Source organism: Scardinius erythrophthalmus (genome assembly GCF_964197995.2).
Source record: "Scardinius erythrophthalmus genome assembly, chromosome: 25".
NCBI lineage: Eukaryota > Metazoa > Chordata > Actinopteri > Cypriniformes > Leuciscidae > Scardinius > Scardinius erythrophthalmus.
The window spans coordinates 30,213,190-30,231,699 of record NC_138245.1 but is presented as its reverse complement, the minus strand read 5'-3'; the positions used below and the strand labels follow the sequence as shown (position 1 = coordinate 30,231,699).

The 18,510-nt window shown below is 37.5% G+C and overlaps 2 protein-coding genes across 2 annotated transcripts in view; both read right to left on the bottom strand.

Moving 5' to 3' along the window:
• il17rd (interleukin 17 receptor D) overlaps nt 1-12,352 on the bottom strand; it is a 46,136-nt gene extending 33,784 nt beyond the window's left edge. The window contains exon 1 of the mRNA XM_081356991.1: nt 12,085-12,352. Within this exon, the coding sequence (XP_081213117.1) occupies nt 12,085-12,198 (114 nt within the window). The 5' untranslated portion in view covers nt 12,199-12,352. The remainder of the gene's footprint in view (nt 1-12,084) is intronic.
• Nucleotides 12,353-15,989: 3,637 nt separating this feature from the next.
• hesx1 (HESX homeobox 1) lies at nt 15,990-17,982 on the bottom strand (the record flags this gene model as incomplete). Its single annotated transcript, XM_081357702.1, has 4 exons — nt 15,990-16,100; nt 16,296-16,397; nt 16,988-17,160; nt 17,847-17,982. 4 exons carry the CDS (start codon nt 17,980-17,982, stop codon nt 15,990-15,992), a joined length of 522 nt encoding a protein of 173 aa, XP_081213828.1.
• Between the last annotated feature and the right edge of the window lie 528 nt (nt 17,983-18,510).

The following is an 18,510-nucleotide window of genomic DNA, read 5'->3' as shown; positions in this document are numbered from 1 at the left end:
AATAGTTCCTTATATATACTGTGTATATATATATATATGTGTGTGTGTGTGTGTGTGTGTGTATGTATATATGTATGTATATATATATATATATATAATTTGTATATTTAAAAATATATTTAAGAAAAATTAAAAAAGAAATCTTAAATATATACATATATGTGTGTGTATTTATATATACAAAATAATTATGCACAGTACACACACATATTAATCGCGATTAATCATTTCACGGGCCTAATTAATTATTATTTACTATTATTATAATAGTTATAATTATTTTAATTTATAATTGTATTTATTTATTAGTTTGTTGTGCGGGACTTTTATTTTGACAGCGCGGCTGAGTTTTATTTTGACAGCGCTGAAACAGCGCTCACATTCGTCATCTTCATTAGTTTACATTCTGTTTAAAAGTCCTATCTAATAGGTTATAACATAGAACTGTTAAACAAACAAAGTAAACTGTATATGAAAAACTATTATATCGCTTGCTGTGTGTGGATGATGCACAGCTGAGCAGAAATACATAATCATGTTTCGCTTGGTCCCTTTAAAGTCACTTTGGATTTCCTACTTAGCGTAACGACTGAGAAGTGCCTAGACTTCGGCACTTCTCAGTCGTAATATAAACTGTGTTTTGGATGGCTTTTTAAAAATGGCGGGTACCGGTATTTCGCGTACGTTCGGCCAATCAACTCTTACGTCACTGGTAACTCCAATAGAGCTGGTAAGTCCCGCCCCTTCGTTAAAACCCCGCTGGACCTCTAGGTTGAAAAATCATCAATGCAAGTGAATGGGAGAAAATAATTATTTTCTGGTCCCGTTTGAATTTTGCCATGAATGTGAACATATGTTGTCTGTGAATTTTTTATATAATCTTTCGTGTGAAGAATGCTACAATTTAGCGTGTAGAAGTTTGATACGGGTAGACTTTGTGTGAGAGCACTTTGTGGACTACAACTCTTCCCTGCTTTCGACGCGTTTGAAACGTCAACACCACTCGCACACGGACACTAGCTCACGGATCCCGCTAAACATGGCTGTGTCTTTGGTGCACTTCACCGCCTTCTTTCAGGGAGAGGACAAAATCATTGAGCTTGGCGAAAACCACGGGTAAGTCAACTTTATGGGGTGACGTCACATAGGCGACATGTAGTCTTTCTCGTTATGTCTTTTCCACAACTACTAGCCGGAGAATCATACCATATACTGTCAAACTCGTAACATGAAAAGTTATATGAAAAATTCACAGACAACATATGTTCACATTCATGGCACAATTCAAACGGGACCAGAAAATAATTACTTTCTCACATTCACTTGCATTGACGATTTTTCAACCTAGAGGTCCAGCGGAGTTTTACGGAAGGGGCAGGACTTACCAGCTCTATACGCTGATTTCACGCAGCCGCCATTTTGAAATCGAAAGTGAGGCTCCGGTGGGAAAAACCCCGGAAGTAAAGATAAACAACAATGCCTTTGGACTACCAACCTGAAGCTGCTGCCGCGATTTACACTATTGGATGTTAATATCCAATATAGGATATGTATATAGTTCATTCCTGCTTCTTTTTTTACTTTCTGAAAAATATTTTATTTATAAATGAATTTCATTGTATATAGTCTTAAGTATAAAAGAAATGTATGTACAGTTTTAGAATTGACACAACATCATTAAACACAACAATACGCCATTGCATTCACGACTCTCCTGTGATTAAAGGCGACACTTCCGGTTTTCTTCCCACCGGAGCCTCGCTTTCGATTTCAAAATAACGGCTGCGTGAAATCAGCGTATTGTGCTGGTTAGATCAGGGGCCATTATGTTAAGACTATGTCTTAAGAACAAGTATGATCAACTAGAAGTTAGTTAGGGGTCATCAGGCAAGTTAATAACAGTCTTAAAGAATAAAATTGGATGACTAACTTGTAAGACTATAGTCTTAACAGTTTATGCAACTGGCCACAGACCCTACTCTGAAGAAGGAGCTCATTTAGTCCCCCAAAAGACGTTCATATAGGCTAACTAAAATCGTTCCCAGTTCCTGCGGTGTTAAAAAAAAAAGGGTAAAAAAGCGGGTACTTTCGCTAATATAGGAACTATGAAAATGTCCCTCTGGTGTGAAAGCCTTTCTATTGAACAAAAAGTTATTTTTAGTGGTAAAAGGTTCTTTAGCTAAGAGTAAATCACACAAATGATTTACTCTTAGCTTCTGACCAAGGCTGTATCTCAATACTAGTTTTACTTGATCTTAGTGCTGCGTTCGATACTATAGATCACACAATACTCTTAGATCGGCTACAAAACTATACCGGTGTTCAAGGACAAGCATTAAGCTGGTTCAGATCATACCTATCTGACCGCTACCATTTTGTCTATTTAAACGGAGAAAAATCGATCATAACTCCAGTAAACTATGGAGTGCCGCAAGGATCTGTGTTAGGCCCTCTATTATTCTCAATATATATGCTGCCACTTGGAAATATTATAAGGAAACATGGAATTAGTTTCCATTGTTATGCTGATGACACTCAACTATATATTTCATCACGGCCGGATGAAAACGCTAAATTATCCAAATTGACAGAGTGTGTTAAAGATATAAAAGATTGGATGACGCACAATTTTCTTTTATTAAATCCAGATAAGACAGAGGTAATACTTATCGGTTCAAAAAACCGCCCACAAAACCTCCTTCAATACAACTTTAACATAGTAGGGTGTCCTGTTACTTTATCCTCTACAGTAAAAGACCTGGGTGTTATATTAGATTGTAACTTGTCTTTTGAAAATCATATTTCATATGTTACAAAAACAGCCTTTTTTCACCTTAGAAATATTGCTAAATTACGTAACATGCTATCTGTTTCTGATGCAGAAAAGCTAGTTCATGCATTCATGACCTCGAGACTAGATTACTGTAATGCTTTATTAGCTGGTTGTCCTGCATCCTCAATAAACAAGCTACAGTTAGTCCAAAATGCCGCCGCTAGAGTTCTTACTAGATCAAGAAAGTTTGACCATATAACACCAATTTTATCATCACTACATTGGTTACCTATAAAGTTCCGTATTAATTACAAGGTATTGCTACTGACTTATAAAGCCCTAAACGGCTTAGCTCCAGTTTATTTAACGGATCTTCTATCGCCCTATAATCCATCGCGCTCTTTAAGATCACTAAATTCGAGGCTTCTGGTCATACCTAGGATATCCAGATCCACCAAAGGAGGGAGAGCATTTTCACATTTAGCACCAAAACTCTGGAATAGCCTTCCTGATACTGTTCGTTGCTCAGATTCGCTCTCCCAGTTTAAAACTAGATTAAAGACGCATCTCTTCAGCCAGGCATTCATATAATATTTTAATCTTACAGTTAAATCCGGTCTCTACTTCATAAACGCCAGAGGAGAACTGGCCCCCGACTGAGCCTGGGTTCTCCCAAGGTTTTTTTTTCTCCATTAGGTCACCTAATGGAGTTTTTCGGTTCCTTGCCACTGTTGCCTTTGGCTTGCTCAGTTGGGGATACTTAATTTGATTAATCGATTCAACAGTGCTATTGATCTGCATTACCAAACGTGGATGTTTTACACCAGAAACATACACTGATGTACTATTTTATTTAATACTGTGAAGCTGCTTTGATACAATCTGTATTGTGAAAAGCGCTATATAAATAAAGTTGACTTGACTTGACTTGACTTTAGATTATTAAAACTTTTTTAAGGAACCTATATTTTTTAAAGTGCATAGAACGTGCATAAATAAGTAAATAGGGTCATTTTTGACTTTGAATCTAATAGCCTAGTTATGTCAATCTAATGTGATTTACTGTAACTTGAAAACTTCAGGACACTCTGGACTTCATTATAGCTTAAAAAGACCAGCGCTAACACATATAAACTGTGGTTTTGAAACAGGGGACTTGCATCCACCCAGAGCTCAGAGTTCGCCACATGCTTCACCCTGTGAAGGACAGACACTGTATAATCTCAAATCATGGCCTGAAACCTACAGGCAGGAAGTTTCTCTGGACCAGATCCTTGATTAGGCCGGAGCAAAGAGCAGTTAATTGATTGTAATGACTTCAGTCTGTGGGGCGGCAGGGAGACGGAGGAGGAGGAACTGGCTGTGACCGCAGATCGAGTCTCTCTGCAATGCGAACGGACTCGAGTTACTGCCCTCGGGTCGCCTGAGCATCCACAACCGTACCAGCTTAGACTGCAAGCTCCAATAGCAGACATAAATGGTCAAATTTGTTCTGTATTAAGTTTAGGAGACATTTATAGCCATATTACAAATAATATATTTTGCATGGTTTATTTCAGCATTTTATTTGTTTCATGGTTAGTTATGACTAGAAGTGGGCGGTCTTACCGCATACTCAATGGCAGAAATGGTAGTGTTTACCACAGTACATTCACAGTATAATATTAAATAAATAAGTAAACAATGAAATAATCAATATACTATTTTATATATATATATTATTAATGATTATATATGTATAAATAAAATAATGGTAACACTTAAGTTTAGGGTCTAATTCTCACTATTAACTTATTAGTACTTATAAAGCACATATTAATGGCTTTTTCTGCATGACAATATTCTACATCCCTTAATCCTAATTTTTTTAACTTAACAACTACCTTACCAACTATTAATAAGCAGTAATTAAGAGTTTATTGAGGCAAAAGTAGTAGTTATTAGTGAGAATTGGACCCTAATCTAAAGTTTGACCAAAATAATTTTATAATTATTAAACTAGGCTATATCATTAATAACATAAAAAATAATTAAACAATTAAATAATAAATAAAATTATACATACATATATATATCATTATACAATATTAAATAATCAATTATATATATATATATATATATATATATATATATATATATATATATATATATATATTATTAGATTAATTATATTATTAAATAACGTTTTTTTTTTAAAAAGCCATTTATATTATTTTATTTAATATAATTTATTAATAAAAAAAATATATATATATTTTTTTCTTTTCTTTTTTAAAGTAACTATATAATGATACTTACCATAAAATTATTCAGATATAAGAAGTTAGTCAAACCCTTCACCACTAATTCTGAAAACACATGCAGGCCTGACCAATTTCTTTAGTCTGAGAGCAGAAAAATCACTGACCAATCACAGGCCCCCAACCGAGCTGAACAGAGTGTCCCGACTCTTAATTCACTTTTAACATACCTAAGTTTACCAGCGACATCCTGCCATTCAGACCGAGCGGCAGGAGCACTCGTCCGGTCAAAAGAAGTGTCGCTACTCAAAGACCTCCATCCCAGAATTCAAAGCGGTTCAGCGAACCGGGCCGATTCAGAGCTAGCCAACCAGGGATTTTCCCAGCGCACCACAAGACACAGCCTCCAAGGTGACGAGCTGCTTGGATGGTTTTCAATGCACCCTTAAGATGGCACAGAAATAACTCAGATCTCACCCCCCTTTTCATTCTCTCTCAAACACACCCCCCTTCCCCGTCATTCATCCTCAAACAGATGTTACGAGAACAAGGACCCAAAGTGTGAGGGCTCTTTTGAAAAACACACACAGAAATGGAAAAAGCCGGCCCATATATGCACTCATGCACTTATTAGATCCCCGGACCACGGTAATAAAGCAAGGTCTTGGCCGGGATTCGGCTTGTGTAAAGTAAAACAAAGACATTACGCTTTTGTTTTGTTTGATCGAGTATATTAGACTGTATCTGGGTGATTTCAGGCCAATCCTCGAGCCGTAACTAAACGCCAGATCTAGATCAGTTGTCAAGACCACCAATGAGAGTCGATCTGGTTTATAAACATTTCTCATCCGACTGCTTCCGTTTGAGGGGAAAAATAACATGTACATGAAGCACCTGAAAGACTGAGAACGAACGAAGCCAGCTATAGCTGATACTGTTAAGAAGATTTGTTTTTATTGAAAACACTGGAACGTAAAAAGAAACGTATTATTTCCATATAAGCACGTTTTAAATCACGTCTTATTGATTGTACTGCTGAAGGTCAACACTGGGTAAAAAATGCTGGGTTGTTTCAACCCAACTTTGGGTCAAATATGGACAAACCCAATGGCTGGGTTACATTTTTAAATACAATTTTTCAACCCAACGTTTGGGTTTGTCCATATTTGACCCAAAATTGTGTTAAAACAACCCAGCATTTTTTAGAGAGAGTTTGACTTTCTTTCGATTAAAGAAAAAGTTCACAAATTACTCCCAACCCTGTGTGTATTATTATTAAAATGATGTTTAGCAGAATGTTCACAGTGTTTTTTCCACACAATAGATTTATACTTCTGAAATCCAAATAAAATAAGCAACATAAATGTATATTCCATGTTTTCTGAAGTGATATAACAGCTTTGTGTGAGATTATTGATAATCTTCTCATCAGCCAGAGATCTCAAATCTCACTCAAGCTTGTGATAAATATTTGTCTTTTCGAGGCATTGGTTTTTATGATCAAATCGTGATGCAGCAACTTTGAAAATGAGATTTTAGAGCTTCAGGATGGAAACATATCGACTTTTTTGGGGGTCTGTTGCTCATACAAAGCATCATATGAATCAAAACACTTGAAATAGCGCACAAGTCGTATGGACCATATTTACTGACTTTAAAGACATTAATTTGCTTGGATTTTGGCTAAAAGCTCATTTTGTTTAGCAGAAAGTCATTTACATTTATGCGTTTATTCAAAAGAGACTTACAAGGAAATGCAATTTGTCAAAAAATCAACAACATTCATAATATTATTCAAACTGGTTTAGAACCATGGCGAGTAAATAAAGACTAATGATTTTAGTGAACTACTGCTTTAAAGTTAATGGGAACAAATAAATACGCTCTCTGTAAAACATTGACTTATGAGTGCCGAATGAACGGTGAGCTATACGTGTTTCCAAGTTGAATATTAATCATAGCGATTCCCTTGAACACACATCTGTTACTTTAATTTCCTATTATCACTGTAAAGCTGCTTTAAAATAATCTATATTGTTAAAAGCGCTAGGCTATATAAATGAAGGTGACTTGACTTATCAATCAAAACTAACTTTATTCTAGATCTGCTGTAAAGCCAAAACAATCTCTGTTACTTTAATTTCCTAATATCACTGTAAAGCTGCTTTGAAACAATCTATATTGTTAAAGGCGCTGTATAAATGAAGGTGACTTGACATTTGAGGTTAGTACATGAAAAGCACAGACTCCCCCAATGCTAATCGCCGGCCGCGTCGCACCCCCAGAAACCTCGTGGAAACAGCTTCAAGATGCTTGCTGAAGTCTGTGAGGTTTGGCTGAGATCACTCTCAGCACATTCAGAGATGCATAACTTCGCCAGATGGACTTTTGCAGTAATATCTGTCCCGTAATGAATTCCGTTATTTCTTTAACAGAGATACAGGGCTTGAGGTCAGCCACCGAGAAGGAGAGGAAAGTTAGGCTCATTTCTCTTGACTTTCTCGATTCTCTGGCAGTGGGATTTCTCACAGAGCTCATTGGAAAGCTGAAGGCATGGATGCTATTGAGCCGAGAGGCCTGGGACTTCCGGAGAGAACAACCACTTTAATCTGAGTCCAACAGGCCCCCGTCGGAGATCCGATTGAGCCTCCTGCCCCCTCGGCTGGAGCCTGGCGAAGCTCAGAGGCCAATTGAAATATCTTCCTTTGTTTTTCCTGAGTCTTAACCTGATCTGGGTGGCGGCCAGGCAGTCAAAAAACAGGAATCAATGCACAGACAGAAAGCGTAATACTCTCTACAGAGACAACATGCGACACAAACTATCACATAAAAACTATCCATAAAGGGAGACTTCACCGATTAGCATTAAGCTTTGTATCAGTAGAAACCCGGTCTTATTTTCAAGTGACAGTGCTTCCCTCCCTCATGTCCCCCTGAGACCAGAGATTTCTGTATTGTGTGTCTGGAAAAAAACCTCTGATGACGCAAAAAACGTAAATTAGCTTCATCATCGGAGGCTTTTTAGTCCAGAGGCGAGAGACTCCAGCCAGTAGGAGGAGCTCGTCCCGCATGTCTTCAACCCGCCCATAGGGGGATCTCACGGTAAAACGCTGTCTTTTCAGTTTCGAGTCACTAGTAGCCTAGTTGTATCATTTCTCCCGACACTGCCCTCTGTAACCGGTAGGCGTGGCTTGGGAGTGTCCTCGTAGGGCAGCGAAGCAAGTGCATTCTGGGAGTTGTTGTCTTTCATCCACATGAGCCAAAAATACATTTTCTACTCCATAAATGACCCAATTTAAATACACATTCATCTTTCCAGCGATGAAATATCCCTTTAAATAACCACTTATGATTTATGAAAATGTGAGTGGTGCTAACATGCAAAACATACATTTCTAGATTATTGTTTAATGACCCATGTCAAGTTTTTTTGGTCAACTTTATGTCTGATTGCATTGAAAAATAATAGCTGGCCTCTCCTCTACAGGGCATATTAAAAGTTGGATATATACATCCTACATAACCTGCATATATACAGTATACTCTTATAAAGGAATATAGCAAACCTCAGCTGTGTGATTGTTAATATCGTGGCAAAATACTGTAAACTGCATTATCGCCCAGCTCTACTAAAATGTGACTTTAATTGCCCATTCACACTAAGGACGATAATGTTAAAGATATAGTTAAATAAAAATAATTCTAAATATAAAAGAATAGCAGAGTTCACACTAGAGCCCTGCGCGGGACTGTTTTCTTCATCCCGCTCCCGCCCGCGCCCGCCGAATTTCTGACCATTACCGCCCGCTCCCGCAACGTATGTGTTTCACTCCCGCCCGCTCCCGCAATATGTATGTCCACTCCCGCCCGCACCCGCAAAACTCTGAGAATTTATTCCCGCACAATAATAGAGATGCATTGATTTTGTGTCTTCTCCCGTCCCGCAGGAAAAAACACATATTTGTATTGCTATTATTAAAGAGATTCATGGGGTTGTTTGTTTCGTTTCCCTGGTCGGCATAGCCTCCTGGACACATACACACAGGATAATGGAGGAAATCGAGTGTGCTGTTTTTGGATGGTTTTGTTTTCGTTTTTGCTGTTTTTTATTCAGGATACTCGGTCTTGCGCGTGCAATGATGACGCAGTGAATAGTGATGCTTCTCTCTGAACAATCAGCAGTCTGCCGTGTTTTCACGTCACATTTTAGTATCGCCTAAGCTCGCTCAGAACCTCGCCGGAGGGGGTACGAAAAAAAGTACCTGGAAGCAGATACAGTTACAACTTTTACACAGTGGAAAACCAAACAAAGTCGAGTCGAGTCGAGCCGAGCCGAGGCGAGCTGGTACTGTGTAGTGGAAAAGCGCCATTATTGACATCTCCATCATGTTGCAAGGCTACCTCCCGAGTCCCGATCCCGCAGTGTTTTTTTTTAGCCGCCCATTCCCGCCCGCAGCAAAGTTCAAACCGCCCGCTCCCGCGAGATTTGCGTTGGGTCCCGCGGGACCCGGCGGGACTCAATCCCAATGCAGCCCTCTAGTTCACACCACAACTATAATGATAAAGGCACAGACGAACAATATTGGAATCACTTTCAAAAAATTTTGTTCCAGTGGATGAATGATAAAAACATTGACAGCCAATCAGAATCCAGCTTGACCATTCAAAAATACAAAATGAAAAAAGACAAAATACTGTAGATATCCTGGCTCTTGGCTCATTTCGATCAGATCAATGAATCGGTGTATTCTTGACTTGAGAACAGCTGCAATCAGATCAATTTGATTCACAAATGAATTGTTCAGTATGATTTGCTCACCAATTCATCAGGATCATTGGAAGGAATCAGCTAGTTTGTGAATCATGTAGTGTAGAAACAAATACGATATTATGCTTTGGAATGTAGTGAAGTAAAAGTTTCCCAAAGTAAAAATCCTCTTATAAAGTATAGATTCTTGAAAAATGCACTTGAATACAGTTAATACTTGTTACTGTCCAGTCCACCACTGATAAATGATGATACACTTTTCATTTTTGGGTGAACTAACCCTTTCAGATATTATAAACATTGCTGTAAAGCTGTTTATATAGGCATAATTCACATCTATAGCACAAACACAGCAGGGACATATTACACACCAAAGTTTACAACTCAGCAAACTACTAAACCATATGAGCAATAGTATAAAGCAAGATCGTGTTAAAGAGCCAAAAGGAGCATTAAAACACAGAAAGCAAGCAAAACCACAACTTCTTTATACTTTTGCATATAAAAATGGACAATTTCACAATTGTTCATTTACTGTGAGCTTGAATTAATGAAGTCTGTCGCATGTAAAAAGTAAGCAGTTCAACCATGCATCAGCCCAGGCGTCACAAGAACACACAAGTCATTTACACCTGAAGTGTTTCTCTCAACAGGACGGCTTTGATGTCGCGGTGGAGGGAGGTGATCCGCGCTTCCTAAAAGGAAATGCCAAAGAATTTTAATAGAGCACACACTTCCTATGGGAAATGAGTTCAAAGCAGCTCTGCCCCATAAGACAATGAGATTGAGGGCAATCTGTCCGTCAATAGCCCGTCTGTCATCAGCAAACTACCCAGACACGGCCCAACAACAGGACGAAAAGCCAAAGACAAACACTACCAACACAACATGGACGTGTGGAGAGTCTCGCATTACAGCCATTTTCATTTTTTTAATCATCTTTTGTCACCTTCATACTCATTTAAAAAGGGAAAAAAGTCATATCTCTGTAGTTGCTGGTCTTTAAAAATGGAAATTGTTTTACACAGCGCACATTAACGACTTGTCTAAAATAAAAACATAATTAGCAGACATCTGACATCTCCCTTAACATAATCAACTAAATAACATTTCAAATTCTCAAAATAGTGCTTTAAAACATCTCATTGGAAACGTATTCATAAAAGTCATCTATAGGCAAATAACTAAACAACTGCTCAAGCAAAACAGTTTCATTTACTGTATTGCACATGTTGCATTTTACTGTAGTTTCATTAATGAAGCAGATGTGTTAACGTCTATAAAATCCAAAGGATTAAACCATTAAAGTGCACATTATGGCTTCCTGTGTTACATAAGTCAGTTTTATGTTGTTCCGAACATGTTTTGGACTTGTACAATGCCTATAAAAGGAAGTAAATTCAACGGAATGCTTAAATGAAAATCTGTAAAGCCTTTTCATTTCTACTTCCCATAGTGATCTCCAGTCTACAACCTCCATTCAACTCCATTCACAAAAGCATCAACAGGTCAACTCCAGCAACAATAGGCCTTCCCGAGAGACTCATTCACACATCTGACCTCCTAAAAGGCCATTTCCCAAAAGCTCCATGCTCCTGTCCTGACCGGATGAACACGGTTTGCTCAGGTCTTCCACAGAGTGAACTTTAAAACACAGCACGAGTCATACAGGTGCACTCTTAAAAATAAAGATTATTTAGCTTTTATTGGCTGTATGCGTCTTTAGAAGTTACAAAAGTTGCATAACAGTTTCTTAAGGTTCTCTGTTTAATGGTTTTCTGGAGAACTAGAGAATGAATAAACAGACATCAATGTCTTTTAGTTTTAGTGTTTTAAAAATCAGTTTTAGTTTTTAGTTTGTAGACCATCTCAGACCAGCAACAAACCAGTTTACTTCGCGTCAAACTGGCTTACTGTAAATTCAAACAGATAATGGACCTGCTAAATTCCAGTTTCAAAACAAAGATTGGAGAAAGTAAAAATGTCTTGCTATGATATCAGACCTTTATTTTAAAGAGTACACCTCAATCAACACACAACATCTGCCCTACAAATAAAGGTTTTCGATGTTACATTTGTATCAGATACGTGTAGATTCACTTCAACAAACACTATTGATCAATAATTCATCACATTTGTTGTTGAATGCTCTTGTTTAAAGCTCAAGCTCTATATTAAGCGCTTTAAATGTTCTTCTGATGTACTTGACATGACTCTACTTGTTTTCAGCTCGTGTCTCTGACAGAAGTGTATCGCTCGCACGCGAAGTGTTTTACAGGTTTCAGTGAAACGCGACTCTTTACCTTGTAGTTGCATTTCTCCGAGTTCCCTCTCTTTCCTCCGCTCACCGAAGCGCTGCCGCACAGAAACACGCATAAAGCCGTGAACAAATGAACAAGTCTCCGTGATCCAGCCATTCCTGCCCGTCCATGAAGCTCCACTGATGAGAATGAACGCGAAGCGAACGACTTCAGCCGAGGATTGAGGAGGAGGTTCACGAGCCACACAAGGTGGAGCCACACTACACACACACACACACACACACACACACACACACACACTCTCTCTCTCTCTCTCTCTCTCTCTCTCTCTCTCTCTCTCTCTCTCTCTCTCTCTCTCTCTCTCTCTCTCAGTGTGTGTGTGTGTGTGTGTGTGTGTGTGTGAGAGAGAGAGAGAGAGAGAGAGACAGTGTGTGTGTGTGTGTGTGTGTGTGTGTGTGTGTGAGAGAGAGAGAGAGAGAGAGAGAGAGAGAGAGAGAGAGAGAGAGAGAGAGAGACAGAGTGTGTGTGTGTGTGTGTGTGTGTGTGTGTGTGTGTGTGTGTGTAGTGAGCTACTAGGTCTATGTTTGGAACTGAATTATAATACTGACTGTATAGCATACACTAAATACTTCTCTCAATAGAACTTCAGATAATAGAAATTTGAACTTTTATTATCATCTCATCCCAGTCTCTGTCATCTTAGTTTATTTATTTTCTCATATGTTGCATGCATTTTTCAGAGACTGGTTTTCTGGTATCACACATTAACATGCAACTCTTTCTCCATAATATGTATGCAAATGTTCTGTATTTGAATAACATGATTACCTGATTTATGTGCTGTGTTTCATAATAATCCAAAATGAGTTTTATTTAAATATAATTTTATACAACCATAAATGTGTTCCAAACGCCAGTATGCTACATGTTGCCACATTACCTTATCATGTTGCATCCATAATTGTATATATAAATGTAATAGATCATCCAGTTTATATAGTATATTAGCATAATGTGTGCAGAATGTTGCAAAAATAGTACAAGTTGTGATCGTCTGATTACAACCGATGTGTACCTGTACCCTTTCATACCCTTTCCAGATTATTTCATATTTCATAATGAAACCATGTTTGTTTTTACAGTGATAAACACACTGCCATATTTCATTGTATTATAATTTCAGGTTAGGGTTAGAGATTCATTCACACCCTGTTATGGCACGCTTGAAACATGTGAGACATCTGAAGGATGTTAGATGAGTGTGTAAACATAGTGGATGATTGACACATTAGTGAAATATGAATAATCTGTTACAGTGTGTTTGGAGGAGGTCACCGGTTTGGTTAATTATGCACTGGTGGTTGTTTGTTGAATGCGTTACTCTTGATTTTCCATACATTTTGTGGAAGAATAAACCATTTTCTTGAATCTAGAAATAATCTCAAAATGACACCAGTTTGTATTTAAAGGGGTGGTTGATTATGATTTCACTTTTCTAACTTTAGTTAGTGTGTAATGTTGCTGTTTGAGCATAAACATAATGCAAAGTTACAACGCTCAAAGTTCAAAGTAAAGGGAGATATTTGCTTTTAAAGAAATGGCTTTTTAAGGACTACAACAAACGGCTGGTAGAGACTACACAAGCTTCCTACCGGGTTAGTGACATCACCAACCCTAGAATTTACATAAACCCCACCCCCGGGAATGTGATTTATAGATTATCATGACAGAATATGCTAATCAATGACTAGAAAATAACTACACATAAGCTACATAAGCTCCGCCCCCTGTGCTGGGAGCTGCAGCTTATTTGCATTTAAAGGGACAGGCACAATGGTGCGTTTTTGCTCACCCTCAAAAAGTGACAATTTTAACATAATATACAAATATCTGTGGGGTATTTTGAGCTATAACTTCACACACACACTCTGGGGACATCGGAGACTTATTTTACATCTTGTGAAAATGGCATTATACCACCCCATTAACTTCTGTGTGTGTGTTTGTACTTCACAAACTTCTGTGACAAAACCAAACACACAAAAGAATATTCTCTTTCCTCAAATCAAACCCTGGTTTCAGATGATACACAAAACCCAGCGAATACACATGAAATATGGATGTGAGCAGGTGTCAGACAACAGTTTCCAGAGACGTCAAATTAAAACAAAAGGTGAATGGCGTTGTGAGAGTTGAAATAAGGTTATAGGGTTTTGAACCAATAGATTCAGCTCAAGAAACACTGTATTTCATTATTTTCAAAATATGCATCACCTGGAAAAATATTGGTTTCTATGCAGACCTGATGATATTGCTGGCAATGTCTCAAATGCTGGGAGAAAGACAGAACGTTTGGCTCATCGGCTCCTGTAGCCAACAGCCATGATGTGCATCCAACTCTCCTGTTTCAGATCAAAGACAGAAACCTGGAGGCCAAAGAATCCGGTGCATTTGAGCCGCCGTCTGCACAGGTACACCCAGATCCTCTTTCAGCTCCGCTTCTGTTATTCTGACACGCATCAAAAGAAGCTGCTTTTTAAAGATCAAACCAGTAATGCCCCAAACAGCTTTTATGATGCATTCATAATGCAGGGCCAGCATTATAGTCAACATTTGAAGTGGATCAAAAAAGTTCATCAAAGTTGTCCTAAGACAAGAACGGGTATTGTTCAAAATTCATGTATAACTTTGATGAAAGGATTTGATCCATTCAAATGTTGAATAGCTACCGTATTTTCTAAGGGCAACATGTGTTTACAGTTTTTAATACATATCCAACAATTGCCCTTTGAATATTTATATATTATGCTGACCCTGCATTATGAATGCATCATAAAAGCTGTTTGGGTATATATATATACATTACTGGTTTTATATACAGGGTGGGCCATTTATATGGATACACCGTAATAACATGGGAATGGTTGGTGATATTAAAGTCCTGTTTGTGGCACATTAGTATATGTGAGGGGGCAAACTCCTCAAGATGGGTGGTGACCATGACATATACTAATGTGCCACAAACAGGACTTTAATTTAATGTTATTACGGTGTATCCATATAAATGGCCCACCCTGTATATATATATTAAAAACTGTAAACTTATGTGGCATTGGCAATTTGAAAATATGCATTAATATTCTGGATAAATTATACATTTTTGTCTCTCTTCCTGGGAGAAATGTTTTAACATTATTTTATGTAGGTTACTGTAATATTATACATTATATAATGACAGAGATAATAATAGAATAAATTAGTTTGTTTTTATGTTTCAAAAACTATTTATAACAAATTAAAGAAAATAGACTATTTTGTAACACATTTTAAAAAGCTCAATTTCAGTTTAAAAAAATCGAATACAACAGCGCCACCAAGTGTTTTCAAATGTTCACAACACATGCATGCAAATTAACATACAATTATATTATATTATATTATATTATATTATATTATATATTATTATAGTTAAAAAAAAAACTTTCTTTCAAACTTGCAAAACTGCAAGTGCTGTAAATGTTGAAAGTGACTCAAATGCAAATATAAAGCCCCCCTCAGTGAAACCCCCCTTTGTGACCCAATCAATACTTAATAGGTTTACTGAGCCCTTTAGTTATAAAGCACTGATTAGTTTGGCGGGGGGTGTGTGTGTTTGCTTAACAGTTGGCAGGAGATAATGTTCACTTAACTCCACTTGGAACTAGAGAAAGAGTTTAAGTTTTAATTGGACTATAGGTTTGAATGAAAGTGTTGGACTAAAATTGTATTTATAATGACTTTATTATTTTATATTTTCAGTAAACACACAATAAGAAATAACAATAAGAATCTTTAGCATTCAAATCATAGCGAGAGATAACTTGTAATTACATAAGTGGTAAAGACATATATAATAAAATTACAATATCACAACAGAAATAATATGAGCAAATGTGTTTCTGCGACCATCAGTGTTCTTCCCTGCTGGTCTGTAAGTCATTAAGAACGTTTTTCACCATGAGAAACTGAGACTCTCTGTGTGAGCGCTTCAGCTTTGCTCTTCGGTTCTGGAACCAAATCTAAGAGACAGACATAAAAACATCAGTCAAACATCCACCTCAATCGCTGACACACTTGATTGAACACGTGTAGTCCGAGAACTAATCCAAATATCTTAAAACAAACAATATTATACTAAATGAATAATCTTGGTTATTTACAATATCTATAAACATCAAAGCAAATGATGCACTGATTATCAGATCAGTCTTTACCTGAATTCTGTCCTCATCCAGGTGAAGTTTCTTAGCAAGTTCTTCCCGTATATCGATGCCCGGGTATGAGTTCACTTGAAACACACTCTCCAATATCTTGATCTGGACATCATGACAAAAAAAACAAACATCATTAATATATTTATTTAGTGTATTAAGCCTTTATAATTTATATCCATTGGCTGAAACATTTTTTAACTAATTTTGTGATTTCAATGTTAGAAATAACTGTATTTTTGTGCATTTGACAAAATGACTATTGGAACCAAGTTTTGACAGGAAAAGCACCACAGAAAACGTTCTCAGAAACTGAACGTTCTAAAAAGGTTATTTCTAAGTTATGAACTAAAGTTATGCCAGTGACGTTAATAGAATGTTCGTCAAAGTCATTCGAATGCATTCATGGAACGTTCTGAATACGTTTCAGAATGTTCAGAGAACATTCAAAAGAACATCCATTATGTTTGCAAAACGATAAAATTGAACGTTTCCCTAACCAAGAAAAAGTTTTTTTAAAACATTTAAAGGTTTTGAACGTTCAGAGGATATTCAGAAAAAAACGTTTTCATAACTTAATGGGTTAAAATGTTCTATTTTGTTAGCAGGGCACACATTTAAAAACACATGTGTAGGCAGTGAATGTTATGATTATGTGAGCGACTACAGCGCATGCGCAGGTCAGCAGCGTTTACCTGAACGCTCGAGAACGCCGTCCGCGGCCTGCGCCCGATGTACCAGTTCAGTGTTCTCCTGTAGGTGTCTGCTGGTGATTTACTGTAGGATTTACCATCTTCATTCACTCTCACATCCACTGAAGCGTCGCTGTCTGTGAGCACGAGGAGATTCTGGAATGCTGGTTTCACGTCTAAAGTAAATAAAAGACATGATATTCGATTCGTTTAAGTGAATCGGTTCATTCGGACGGAGAACCGGTTCAGTAAACAGAGTCATCGGTCAATATCTTTTTGTAGTAAAATTCCGGAACGCGCCTTGATTATTGTTATTCCTAATGTTAATTAATATGTTTATTTATTTTTTAAGTAACATTAACATGAATTATTTTCAAAATTGTTAATAAAATTGTATCTTACAGTTTTACTCCAAAAAATGAAATTTATTTTTACAACAATGGAAAATGTTTTTTTATTATAAAATATATATAAAAAATAGTCACCAGGGTAATAGATTAGGTCAACATAAAATTATTCACAGTTATGTTTGAAAATAAATATTAATTGTAGCTATATGTAGATTTATCATTTGTCACTTTGGATAAAATTAGTGCGGTCGATTAATTGCATCTAACATAGAAGTTTGCATTTAAATATATATCTCATATCAAATCATGTCATGCCATCATGTCATGTCAAACATATTATATAAACACAAACTTTTTTGTTAGATGTGATTAATCGTGATTGATCTATTTGACAGCACTGTAAATGTAAATGCAATGTACATTTTACTGATGTATTTTTGCACACACATTTTAAAAATGTATTGAAAACAAATACCAAAACCACATTAGGTGTGTAAGGTGTGTTCTCTCACCTGTCCAGGGGCGGTAAGGCGCCGACAGTGCAGTTCTCTGGTCCGGCCGGTTCAGTCCCAGGATGCTGTCGATGGAGAACGAGGACGGTCTGTTCATCTGGATGTCCTGATGAGCACTGACTGTGAGAGACGCCATCCGGAGATCTGAGTCCTCTTCTTCTCCGACTGGCCCTCCACTGCTGCGATCCCAAAGCTTGAGGTTCACCTTTACACCTCCTCTCTTATAGTCCCCGAAACGTCACCAATTAAAGCCCGAGACGCAGTGTTTTACATGTGAATCGCCGGCCCTCACCGCGGGACCCCTGGACGACTGCAGGTAATTCAGGGTCTCAACCCGTTATCTTCTGGAGACACTGAATCCCTTAAAGCTGCTATTGAGCGGGACAAAACACGGCTGATGTGCCTTTCTTTTTACTCACCAGGTAGAAAATTAGGCCCCGTTCCCAGGATTTATCTTCTCCTCATTTCCTTCTGCTGCATCTCCAGCATTATGAGAAAGCAGTCAACTAGTGCCTAATCTTATTTACCTTATTTTCTACCACACGAGTTTAAAATAATAATAAAGCCTAATGCTGTTTAAACTAATCCTGCTGAATATTCCCATTCTCTCTTGACATGCATGGAGAAAGATGCTCCGGAGCACAAAAGCACAATGGCTGAATGG